This window comes from Cylas formicarius, unplaced genomic scaffold, assembly GCF_029955315.1.
Source record: "Cylas formicarius isolate icCylForm1 unplaced genomic scaffold, icCylForm1.1 PGA_scaffold_9__14_contigs__length_23061073, whole genome shotgun sequence".
Lineage (NCBI taxonomy): Eukaryota > Metazoa > Arthropoda > Insecta > Coleoptera > Brentidae > Cylas > Cylas formicarius.
Window position 1 is genome coordinate 7,358,478 of NW_026844365.1, and position 13,047 is coordinate 7,371,524.

At 38.7% G+C, this 13,047-nt stretch overlaps 1 protein-coding gene across 2 annotated transcripts; it reads right to left on the reverse strand.

Moving 5' to 3' along the window:
• Positions 1-1,364: 1,364 nt before the first annotated feature.
• On the reverse strand, positions 1,365-3,354 carry LOC132707066 (uncharacterized). Of its 2 annotated transcripts, XM_060678727.1 has the most exons (2): positions 1,737-3,354; positions 1,365-1,685 (listed from the first exon to the last, which is right to left on the reverse strand). In XM_060678727.1, exons 1-2 carry the CDS (start codon positions 3,050-3,052, stop codon positions 1,475-1,477), a joined length of 1,527 nt encoding a protein of 508 aa, XP_060534710.1. In that variant the 5' UTR covers positions 3,053-3,354; the 3' UTR covers positions 1,365-1,474. The 2 variants fall into 2 exon arrangements, with proteins under 2 accessions (XP_060534710.1, XP_060534709.1); XM_060678726.1 differs by having other exon boundaries at positions 1,366-3,346.
• Between the last annotated feature and the right edge of the window lie 9,693 nt (positions 3,355-13,047).

Sequence of the window (13,047 nt, forward strand, 5' to 3'; positions counted from 1 at the left end):
GTATCTTAACAAACAAAACTGTTCATTTGGATTCAATTGGTGTTTCCTTTTAACGGTTTTTTTCCTTAATATTTTAAAACGGATACTGATTTTTACGTTGATTATGTACCAACATGATAATTAAAACGTACATTCCGTTTAAGGAGAAATAGAAGAATATAACAGTATATAATATTAGTAAAAAGTAACTAACATAACCCAGTTTTATAAAGTTATAAAATAATCTATTTTTTACTGTTGTTGCCACTGGTGCAGTGAAAAAAAAATGGATAATACAATGTACTGGGTTATAAAAAATTATTTGGTTTTTAAATTAACTTTGTTTTCAAATAATCGCATAGAACCCGGTCCTGGAGCTTTTTTGTGTAGCTGTTACCTTGTTGATGTTAAAAAAGAAAATGGATCAACTATTTCCAGACACAATAAAGGAAAAAAATCTCTAGAAAAAAGTAAATATCATCTCCAGAAATAAAGAAGGCGACCTAGGTTCATATTCAAGATAGACTGGAAAATTGGAAAAAGAAACATGCTTTGATGACACCTTATTAATTATTTTTTGCATTATTATATACAATAAATTATTATATCATACCCTTTAAAATCAAAAATAGGAATTGCACAGTTAGTTACTTTAAATTATCACAACTATTATTTGCATATAAAATGGATATTATTATTACACTATTACGCATTTGTAATGACATCATTTGCTTTATCTTTATGTGTAAAGTTTTCAAACAAATGGATATCCAATGGTCAATCCTTTTTTTAGATACGTTGATTTGGCGGATGCAACAAAATTTGAGCACAATAAGGATCATCATCATCAATATAAAGCAAGCAAAAACCCGCTTATGAATAAGGCCAGAAGGAGATGGGACGCTTATTTAGCGCATCGAACAATGACGTCACTGGCTCTGACTCTACTAAGATTACATGAAATTCTTTTCCAAAACAGAAAACACAATTCGCTTTCAGTTAGGCAGAGTGCTGTGGTTGTTCGCCCATTTTCATAGACCAATAGAACTAGAAAACTAGAAAAAAAGGATTTATGACCGATTCCAAAAAAAACAGGAGGACGATCCGGCCCCATCTGGTCTACAAGTTGTGTGAACACGTGCCGAACACGTTACAACAATCACTAAACACTTCCTAAGAACCGATATCAGAGTTTTTGGGACGAATACAATGGTTTCTGATGAGAGCGAGCGGAGGTTAAACCGCCATGTGCAGTGCTCCACCACAATATAGTGAATGTCACTGCCAATTTGCAAACTGTAATTTGTTGTTATAATTAACGAATATACCTTTATATACAAAAACTAACCACAAATTATGGGGAGATATTCATTGCACCGAAATAAATCAATTTATAAATCATTCCATACTTTATTTTAAAAAAATCCTTGAAAAAAAAGCAAGGAGAAAACTTAACCTACAAAATCGTGTAGCAATTTTTTTTATTTTTCTTATTTTAACATCCCCTTTTCCCGCGTCCACCCCTGCCCCGTCCGGGGGCCTTCCGCTTCGTCCCCTTGCTGACCATTTCTTGCAGCTGGAAAAGGACTTTCATCTCCCGGATGACGTCGCCTATCTGCTTCTCCATCTCTTCCTCGTTCACGGTGACATCAGCCACTTCCTCCATCGGTTCGTCGAGGAGTTTCGATTTGACGTACGCCTTTTTCCTGGAATACGACGGGTTCGATAGCATTCTTGGGTCATACTCAAAAGTCAACCGCTCCACCAATTCCTCAACGCATTTCTTCTTTGCCTCGGTGGTATTGAAGTTGGGCGGCTCCGCCATTTCCAGTCTCTTGTTCGGCCACTTAAGCTCATTGCAGTAAGGAATATGCTTTATAAGGAACATTCTCATATCGTTGGCGTATTTTGGTATGAGCTCGACATACCGGATCTTCTCGGGGTGCCTCGTCTTCTTAATGCACACGAGCACGCGGTTATTGTCCACGCAGTATTGCCAAAACTGGTCGAAAAACTTCAAGTCCTCGTGTGGGTCCACCACCAGCATTGACGTCGGCTTCCCGCACACGCCGAAGGCCGTCTGCCGGGGGGACACGTAACACAGGTGAAAACCCAGCGGCAAGTCGTTGCCGTAGATGTCGTACTTATCCTTGAGGTCTAGTTTTAAAGGCTCGTTGCCGATCCCCATCCTGAGGGTAAACTGATGTTGGGTGGAGGCCTCCACCCCCGATTTTTCGTGCACTCTTTTTAACAGCTTGCCGTCTCGCGAGGCCTTGTCACTGTTAAACAACTTAGCCTTTTTGAAAAACTTCACCTTGAGCACTTTTAGATACCGTTCCCTATCGTTACTGAAGGGGAAGAAATTGTACTTTTGCCGAGTATACCGGAACACTATTGACACCAACAGTTTCTCTACTAAACCATCCTTGTCCTCGCACACTTCGTCCACCAGGGGCATCTTTGAGGAGTACACAGAAAACAACTCATTGTAAAATAACCCATAATTGAAGTCGTGTTTCATTGTTACCAACTCGAATGAGACTTCACTCGCGCCGAACGTTTTGGCTTCGTTCAGCGCCGCGAACCTGCGCCGCGCGTCTCCGCCGACGGGGTTGTCGTCGTTTGTAACAAATACGATGGTTCTCTTGTAGAATGCTGCCTTGATGTCCCTGAACTTTTTCTTGCACAGCAGGAAAAACGCGGCGAGGTCCAGGTCGGTTCGTCTTTCGTATCGTCGACGCAACTCTTCGTTGTCGAGGGCGCACTCGGTTTTCAACAACTTGACGGTATCGAGCAGATTGTTTTGAACTTCGACGAGGGTGGCGGCTTCGTCTTCGCGTGCTACGACGACGCCGAACTGGTTCCAACTCCTGCGGTTCGACGTCAAAACCAATGAGTCGGCCACTTCGTAACAGGCCGTTAACGCGTCTTTGAACGCATGTGTTACGGTATCGTCGTCTTCATTTTTGCGCGTCTCAAACATAGACGGGTGCGCGTCGATCGCGATTATGACAAAACTCGGCTTGAACATGAACTTTTGCGTTTGCTCGGCTTCATCTTCGCTGTCGGACATGATGACGGCCGTTACAATTTCGTGGAACGGGGCTCGCAGCAGGCAGTTAGTTTGAGTGGCGGTATTACTTGGCGCATAGGTTAGAAATTGAAAAAACACCTAAATCACACTCTCACCCAGCACGGAATTTCTTTTTTCTTCTTTCCTTTTTAACAATGAGCAAATCATCTAATGGACATTCGCCCATTGCCTACATCCGCCAAGAAAAATTTTCATTGCGGTCGATGACCAACGCATGCAGTACAGTACGGTCCTAACAACCTGGATGATTCTGTCGGTAGCATTGCACATGGCGGTTTAACCTCCGTTCGCTCCCGACAGAATCCGTTGTAATGGTCCCCAAAAATTTTGAAATCGGTTTACACTAAGTGAATTTAGTGTTTTTAATGTATAGCGAATGTTTTAAAACTGTAATCGTTGTCGGCCCCGCCGTTATTCCCTGTTCACGAATGTATGGAGGCCGGATGGGCCCGGATGGTCTTTGGCGGAAGCGGGGGGATGTCGATTTTTTTGGTATAATCAAAAAATATTTTGGAATTTTTTAATTATATTTCTACTTTTTACGTGTTGGTCTATGACCAAAAGCGAAAATCTTTGACGGAAGACGGCAATGGGCGAATGATCATAGCAGTCTTGCCCGACAGAAATTGTGAAACGCATAAAATTCAATTGAACATCCAGGACTTTCGATGCAACCATTGCACTTGGCAGACGTTGCTCCGGCCCGGTTCCAAAAATTTGAAGAAATCGGTTGAAATTAGTGTCGTTTAAAGAAAATTTTGTTTTGTACATTTGTTATCTGAAGTGATAGAGGCGCAGTGCCTATAATTTCGAGAAATAGTGTTCGTTTTACGCAGATGTACACGGATTTGTGATGTGTTATTCCATGATGTATATGTTAGCACGGTTTGGACGTCTTGTACTCACGCTGGTAACCAGGCCCGATGGGATCGGATATTCCGTATTGCGGGAGACGTTTGAAGAATCTGTCGTCATTTTATGACAATTTGTTTAGAAGTTGTTCTCGTTTTTGTATATGTTAATTAACCTGGAGGATGATGGATTGATCCAAACCCTTCTTTTAGGAATGAATTCTTAAGGATTCTTGTATGTTACACTCATCGTAAGCTGGCCGAGTGACCTAGTGCAGTCGTGGCCATTAGAAGTAAAATCCAGTCCAATTGAAGATCCAGGGTCATGCGCGTGAAGCACAATAACAGCGGGGCTGCACGACATATCAATACTCAAAACATGAACTATAATGAATCGCATGAAAATTTATTCTACCGAAATAGCAGTGCATCTGCCACCTACAGATTCCGCACCGGTAGTTTTAAGAGCACAAATTGTCTTCTTCCTCAAGTTACGTAATGACAAATGACTTTGATTTGGTATAACAAACAATTAAACTCTGGTTCCAACTAAAACTATGACCGTTAAAAAAAAACGACTTTTCCTGACTTCCGGTCCTTACCATTCGGGTCTATACTGCTTTCAACCGGGGTAAATAACCATAACAGAGGAACAGTGCGACGCAAATTCACTCATAATATTATAAGCGAATTGATGCACAGAATCAATAACGAGTTTATTAAACACTCGCTCCGCTCGTGTCAAATAAACCCGTGAGTCAAAAAGTTTACCGAACGTGTTGCATATCATACTATACTTTTTCTACGACCGTTAGTTTTTGGGCACATTTTCGCAAAACACGAATACATTCACTGACATGACTGTCAGAATTGACAAACGTCAAAATTCAAAGCGCGGGCAATATCTCCGAAAACATCCGATTGCTCCCAAATCCGTGCGGTAAAATCCCGGAAATGTCCGAAGTGGCTCGGATTCGTGGGAAACGAAACTGTCGTGGTAAGGCGACGCTTCCCGCACGCTATATCAGTGGGTAATTTGTAAGGCATTGTAAGGCATTTTACAAATAGTAGAAAAAATAATTATTTTATTTATTACCACATATATATGGAAACATTCAAAATCACTTGCTTGTTTCATCGATTTGCAATATTTTAGATTTGAGAACAATTTGGTTATATCAGATATTTGATATCGAATCTTTAAACATGTTAATAACTTTCTGCATTGGATTGTTCTAGATTTCCATTTTATAATGCGATCGCGTAAACTTCTTGTGCGCCTTTTTGATTTTAATTTTCAGTCAGTTTGATAAATTATTATTTAAAAAAATCGGCTATTTACAATATCACTTTAGAAATTTTAGTCATCAAGCGTGTTCGCTATCTATCAAGTATTTTTCCGCCCGCTTTAAAAGTGGGTCGCGTCTTCGCATTCACCGCGTATACGGTGGTCAGTTTCACGGCCAACTGTTTAGGGGAAATTTTCCCAAAAATTACAACACTTTGTTATCCTGTTTCTCTTTTGTTATTTGATATTATGAACATGGCCGCTAACAGATCGTCAGTAAGTTTGAATGAGGCATTTTTACGGTAGAAAAATATCTAGGTATTCTGCAAAACGGACCAATTTAACCGGCATAGTGCAAAACCGCTATTATTTTGTGTAATCTGCAAATTAACTACGTTGTTTGACGTAATCTGCAAAATCAAATATCAAACTGCAATTCTAAATTTATATTACATTTACGTCTTATTTATTTTTAAAAAACATAATACCTACTTATCAAGTTTTAATTTGGCCGATTTTAATTTTGAAAATTTCTCCTTTTTCTTCATGCCCCCTCAATTAAATTTCATTGCAAGTTTATTTGAAATCCGAGCTTGTTTTACAAACTCATAAATACTGCCGCCGTTTGATCTTGCTATCTCATTGACCTAGCAAAATAATAAAAAAATAAGGCATGATGTTTGTTGACTACACAACAATGGTTCGTTCAGCTTAGAATTTATCAAATCTTATATTATATACTATCATAAAGCGTTGCTTATATAGACTGTTAGCAGTAGTAATAAGTAGTAATATTAATACCACAAAAAATAACTGAAATGAAAGCAGTAAGCACAACACACAAAATATTCAAAATAGACGGCAAGTCACCGTATGCCGTATACCGCCAACAAAAACAAGGTTGAAAAGATGGCGGACAACGAGACGGAGGAGAAGCCGACGAGACTCGAGCGAGTCCGGCACGGCACGACCGCGAGTAGTTGCGTCATTGATTGCAGCCGAACAGTGTTGTCAAGTGGGACCTTATAAACAAATCGATTATTTTCACGTTTTTGTAATTTTTTTACTTAGATGAATCCTTTAGTTTCTGTGGAATTTATAACAGAAAAACGTTTCTTGTCTCGTTCGTATCCAAAAATAATGAAAACAAGTTGATTTTAATGGTTTGATTGCGGTTTCTTTTACGACTTGCCAACACTGTTTCCCAAAACACCATAAATTTAAAAAACTAAGTATTTTCCTTGTCAGTTCAGAATTTAACTTGTTTCATTTTGTTTTACGCTTTTTCACTTTTTTCCATTACTGCTATTCTAATGTTACGATTATGGCACAAGGGGATATCCTCAGGTTATCTATTTAGAGGACATCTGCGGTATGTCTTGTACAGTAAATCCGCAAGTTATCCATTCAGAGGATATCTCTGGGATGTATTTTACAGTATATCCTTAGAATATATGGTAACGTATATCCTAAGAATTAAATGGATATTGTGTGCTATCTGGGAAGGAGGTTCGTTATGATGAAACTCAATTTGGATTCCGCAGTGGCTTAGGTACTCGTGAAGCGCTATTCGCGCTGTACGTTCTAACTCGATGCAGGGACATGAATGTCAATGTAGTCGCTCGTTTCATAGATTATAAAAAAGCTTTCGACTGCGTGAAACACCAAAAGCTCATAGAAGTACTCAAAAAAACTGGAATAGATAGAGAAGCAATCCAATTAATTACAAATCTCTACTGGAAGCAAAACGCAGTAGTGAAAATTGAAGAAACAACATCAAAGGCTCTTTGCAGAGGCTCTGGACGGAATCGAGTGTGTGACTAAGGTCTACGGGAAAATAATCAACAACATCAGATATGCCGACGACACCGTTGTGCTAGCCGAGAATGCGCAGGACAAGCAGAGGCTAATGGATCACATAGTGCGATATAGCGAAAACGCTGGCCACCTCATAAACATTACAAAAACTAAGGTCATTACATTTACCAAAACACCTGTTCAGGTTCGTCTGAATGTTGATGGTGCTTCGGTGGAACAAGTGGCTTCATACAAATATTTGAGGAGCATCATAAATGATCAATGTGATCCAAGGAAAGAAGTCAGATGCCAAATAGAACAGGCCATAAAAACATTCTTGAATATGAGACGACTTTTCGTGAGATCGGATTTGAGCGTGGAGCTCAGGGTACGCATGGTCAGATGCTATGTTTTCTCGGTTTTTCTGTACGGATGTGAGAGTTGGACCCTAAACCCATCACTAGAAGAGAAAATAAATGCATTAGAAATGTACATTTACCGTGGTACCGTCGTATACTAAGAATATCATGGGTCCAAAGAGTAACAAACGTAGAAGTTTTCAATCGCATGAGAAAACAAAAAGAACTTATGCTTACCATCAAAGAAAGAAAAACTCGTTAAATTGGGCAAATAATGCGAGGTGAAAAGTATGAACTTTGCGCCTAATCATAGAAGGCAAAGTTCAAGGCAAAAGGTCGGTCGGCAGGCGCCAAAACTCTTGGTTGAAGGACTTTCGACAATGATTTGGTTGCTCATCGCTCGACATCTTCCGTATGGTCGTTTCTAGAACCACGTTAGCTATTTGGATCGCCAACCTTCGAAAGGAGACGGCGCCATAAGAAGAAGAATCATTAATAACTAAATTCAAAAATGTTGGAATTCAATTTCAATTTCAATTCATTTCAAAAAAATAAATCTTAACTTTCCAAGAGGTGTACGACCGTATCTATAGTATTTTTTAAAAGGTGCTGCTGCTCTCTATTCTGATCTCATGACCACTTACGCTTCCGTCGAGGATGTCGACTAGGAAGTCTGCAACTTATAGGTACTCGCGAAAAATCCGGTTGAATTTAGATGGGTACAAATAACGCAAATTAAAACATTGGATATTCAAATATATGTATCAAATTTTTGATAATGAATACGCACCAATGATGACTACATGTAACGCAAATTGTTATATACCTATCCCGTCAAACAACATTTAATCGAATACTATTGGGTGTTGTGCACAAGAGTAAAGCCATTAATATTTTTCTTATTCTTTATTCCTTATGTCGCATAAAAACCGCAACCCTAAGTAGGTTTACACAGTTGCATGGGATCTTCTTCTCGAGACTTGCACAAACACACAACTAACCTAACACTTGCGTATGTGTGTACTAAATATCAGGTGGCCGAATTTGGATGAAATTTTAAGTGGAACCCTGTATAATGGTATTTTTTTAATGAGAGGCGTTTTATCCAAGTATCGATTCAAGTTTGATACATTTGTACGAATAATTAATGATACCGACGCATTAGTTAATAAGGCACATAATATGGCCAGCATTGACAAACGTTTGTAATTAAATTCCACTCGAGGTAGTCGTGTCGCTCGTATAGTGCCCTCAGCTCGCAAAGGGAAAATGCTGCGGGCGTGGCTTATCGCGTCAACTGTGGCTGTAAGCACGGCCAAGATTTCCCCTCTGCTTTCCGATCAACAATATTCGGATCAGTGGAAGCAATTTACCCAAAACGTAACCTATTCCAGTTTCCAAGTGTGCTATTTGCTCATAACTAACTTTTCCAGCTGCCACTTAATTGCAGATCTATATCTAAGTTCTAGTCGCTGCACGAGTATAATCATAAAGGACTTGGCAGATACTCACCTGATTCACGATAGTGACTCGAGTATCATCGTCACACTGGCGGCTAGACTTGACGATGTTGCTCGACTGGCAGGAATGTTAGTAAAACTGGATTTTTTTCGCAACTTCGGGAGATTTCGATTCGTCGTTTGCGAAAAAATATTCACGACGTCGTCGCTAGAAAAAACCCTTGAATCTATCTGGAAGAATGGTCTCCTAAATTACGATTTGGTGCATCACGATGAGTCCCTTAAGGTCGTCGAATACGATCCGTTTTTAAAGAAGATCGACAATGGTATTACCATGCGGACGCATCCATTTAAGAGACAGTATAACATGCATCACTATCCAGTAAACATGGTCATATTAACGTTTCGTAGCGGCAATACTCCAAATCTTCGTCTGGGAATATATTTTGACCAAATTGTCGTAGATGCTTTCAAGGCAATGACCAACGCCTCTATCAAGATGTTGACCGTGCGCAATATTTCGAAGTACATAAATTGCTTGATATCGGGTCTGGCAGATTTCAGCCCCTTGATCATACCGACGTCATCGTTACTTCATTTGTCTGGCCAAATCGGTCTTACTTACCCACATGGTACAGAAAATTATGTAGCTCTAATACCCAAATATGAACACAGACGGTGGACGCGGGGACTGTTCGCCTTCGATGCAAATATTGCGATAGCTCTGTCGTTATTGCTTGTGGGTATTGCTGACAAATACTTGACCCTTAGAGATGACAAGAAGTTCGCCGTAGACAGTTTTTACTTCAGTTTGTTCGGTATGCCTGTCGAGACTTTCAAAAATAATAAGACCGTAATCGTAGCTAGCTGGTTGCTGTTTAATATCGTCTTCCAGTACGCCAGAATCAAGATCATCGACGAGGAAGAATTAAATGGGCTCGGATGGAAGGTGTTTTCTATAGGTACATCGAAGAATTTGTCGGTTAATCAGGTTCAAATAACGTCGCCGACAGAAATGGTTCAGCTTATACTCCGAAATACATCAAACGCTGCGTACATCGTGCCTTACACAATGGCTAACTATATAGTGCGTTATTCGTCTAAAAGGGACAAGTTACATCAATACCAAATTATGAAGAAGGTTATAGACCCGAGTTTATGTTCTTTTCTGGTCAAGAAAAACTCTCCGTATCTAAGTGTCATCAACAAGGCGGTGTCGGTATCGAGGATGATGGGTCGAGGCCCTACGATCCCCGCATCTAGGCCGGATACTAACGAATCTGGGAATCAATTAGTAAAATTCGATGAAATCTGGGTCCTTTGTAAATCATTTTTATTGTTGTTGTACGTCCAATGGACGGGAGTACTGGCCCTGGAAGTTGTAGTGTTTAAAGCGAACAAATGGTGGCGTGACAGGAAAAATGTTTAAGGTTGTTTTGTTCCCACTTCAGATTCAGCTGTCAATGTCTGTCACCGCCACTCAATTCTTAAATATTTAACAGTCCATACATGTTCCGTGCACACAAAATAGAATATATAGTAATATATAGGCAAATGTTTTTTGGGACCACAAGATTTGTTTGGAATTTCACTAAATGTACGGTTGATCTGTCTAAATAAATATATTCTATGTACAGTGTGCCATTGTCGTTTTCATTTTTGGTATTAATATCTCCGTACAGTTCCCACACTTGTATAATTTGCGCTTTCACGAAATTACAGCAAATGTGGCAAATGTGAAGACAAACTGGAAAATAGACTTCCACAAACATATACATGTGAATTTACTAAACAGAATTCCCTATAATTTTAGGTTCACTTAAATAGCTACGAAGGATGTTTTAGTGTACAAGAATTTCAGGAAAAATTTATTGCAATGGTTAAGGTTAAAACTATGAGATTATGAAAACTGCTTTACGACGGTTTACAAAAAAGATAGCTTATATGAAAAAATTCATGCAGAAATTGCATCGCATCTACAGGGTTTGAAGAACAAAAACACCAAATTAATTAGAGAATTACACTGACGCCGACGTGGGTGCTTCAATTCTGTACTATTTTTCCGTAAATCCTTTTTTGCCTGAAAATTTGATATCATTTCGACATATTATGAGGAAATACTCCAAACATCTAAATATCGACGATCTGTCAGCGGCCATGTTGTTTGTTGAAAGCCGCAAGGTCTTATGGGTCTTTTAAATCTCGCGCATGCGCACGTTGAACGAACCTTCTCATTTTTTTTTTACATAATTGCTTCATGAGTTCCTGTTTTGTCGACATAGGCAGGGTTCTATATGTCTAATAGCTACATACTACCCAGTAAACGTTGACGTTGTCATATTTAAATTCCTCTTTGGGAAAGTTTTTTGACCACATAGTTGTAGAAGCTTTAAGGACAATTACCAACGCAACAGTAAAGAAGCTGGCTGCAAAAAATAAATCTGAATTTACGAAGTCCCTTCATCGTATTCCAGTCGTCCGTCTTGCATTTGTCTGATCGGTTAGATTTTACGTACCCGCACCATATGGAAAACTAGGTAGATCTAGTATCCAAACACCACACAACCATTGCACGCAAGAGTAGAGCGATCTCATCAACATACTGTTTTGTGTCCTTATATAATCAAATAGTCTCTAACCTGGATCAGAATAATAAAACATTATGCATGTTCTTTGACTTCAAGCGAGCTGTTGATGTTCTTGATGTTAATTTGTTCTTGAATAAGGTAAATAATTGCGATATATGGGGGAATAGTTGCTCACCAGCTGTGCCCCACAGGGAAGCATACTGGGACCTTTATTATTTATAATATAACTAAGAGTCTGGAAAATCTCACGTCCTTGGCCACTAGGGCAGTAAGTGGTATGAACCGATATTGTGAGCGTAACGGTATTTGTTCGAACGGGACAAAGACTTATTAGTTAGAATGCAGGATAAATCGATTAATCAGACTAACGTTGTCAAGAATTTGTTCATAGACAGTAATTTGTCCTGGCCAGATCAAACTGACTACCTATTGAACAAAATGGCACTGAATACTTTTCCTATTTGGCGACTGCGGAAGAGAGTAGTAGTAGTAGTAGTAGTAGAGCTTTTACTATTGTATTATTTCGGATATGTTCGATCTTGCTTATCTTACGCTGTTATATGCTGGGGAAACTCCTTCAGAAGTTTTTGTTCAACAAAAACGAAATGGTCGAACAATGTCGGAGAAGTCTCTTGGTCACTCTTGTAGAACACTGTTCCCAAAATTCAATATTTGAACGTTTCCCTCTCTCTTCATATTAAATAGCATAATTTACATAAAGAGTAATCTATCCAATTTTTGCATGACTAGAATTAATGGAGATTACAATTTTAGAGCCAATCTTAATTTGCAGGTGCCAAGTCATAAGTTATCCAAAGCAGCCCTATGATTTTACCAACAAAACTATATAATAAGGTCCCTTTGTCCGTCAAACAGATATTGCCTGTCCATTTATTTAAGCAAAAATTAAAACTCATTTTGAATAGGAATGTTTTTATTCTATCGATGAATACTTTGATTGTAGTAATGCCGAACTCCCAGTGTGATTTACTTTGTGTGTTTGTACATATCTGTTTTTAAAGTTTGTATTTTAGCGTTCTAATATATTTTTTTACTTGTCGACATTATCCGATACTTATGTTAAAAGTCAATGAAAATAAATTTTATTATTAGTATAAAAGTATCCTTAGAAATAACTACAAACACTCAAGCATACCGGAAGGAAAGGTTTCTCTGTTTTTTTTTTTAGGGACCAGAGAATTCTGGACATTACTATTTTATTGTTTGTTGTTGTCGTTTAAAACCAAACAAACTCATTTAAGTCGCTTGCTGGTAGCTGTATGTCCGTGTTCTTCAGTGCCCAAATTTTGAGGCTGGTACCAGGAAGAACTGATTGGGCGTCGATTGAAGGTGAAACTAAGGTCGCATTTAGTTTTTTTTAGTTTTGATTTAGTAGCAAGACAAACAAATTTCCTATGTGATTTTTTCAACTCTTCTCATATACAGGGTTTTTCAAGAACATGCGCAGCAATATTTTAAATATTTTTTCCCGATTTTAGTTCTAATGTAAGCCCTAGAAGTACAACAAAAAAATAAAAATCAAAAATCGAGAAAACGTACTTTTTATTAACATTTACTTTTTTAACACATTGCCGGCACGTAACGACCTACGTTTTCTTTAAATATTTCAC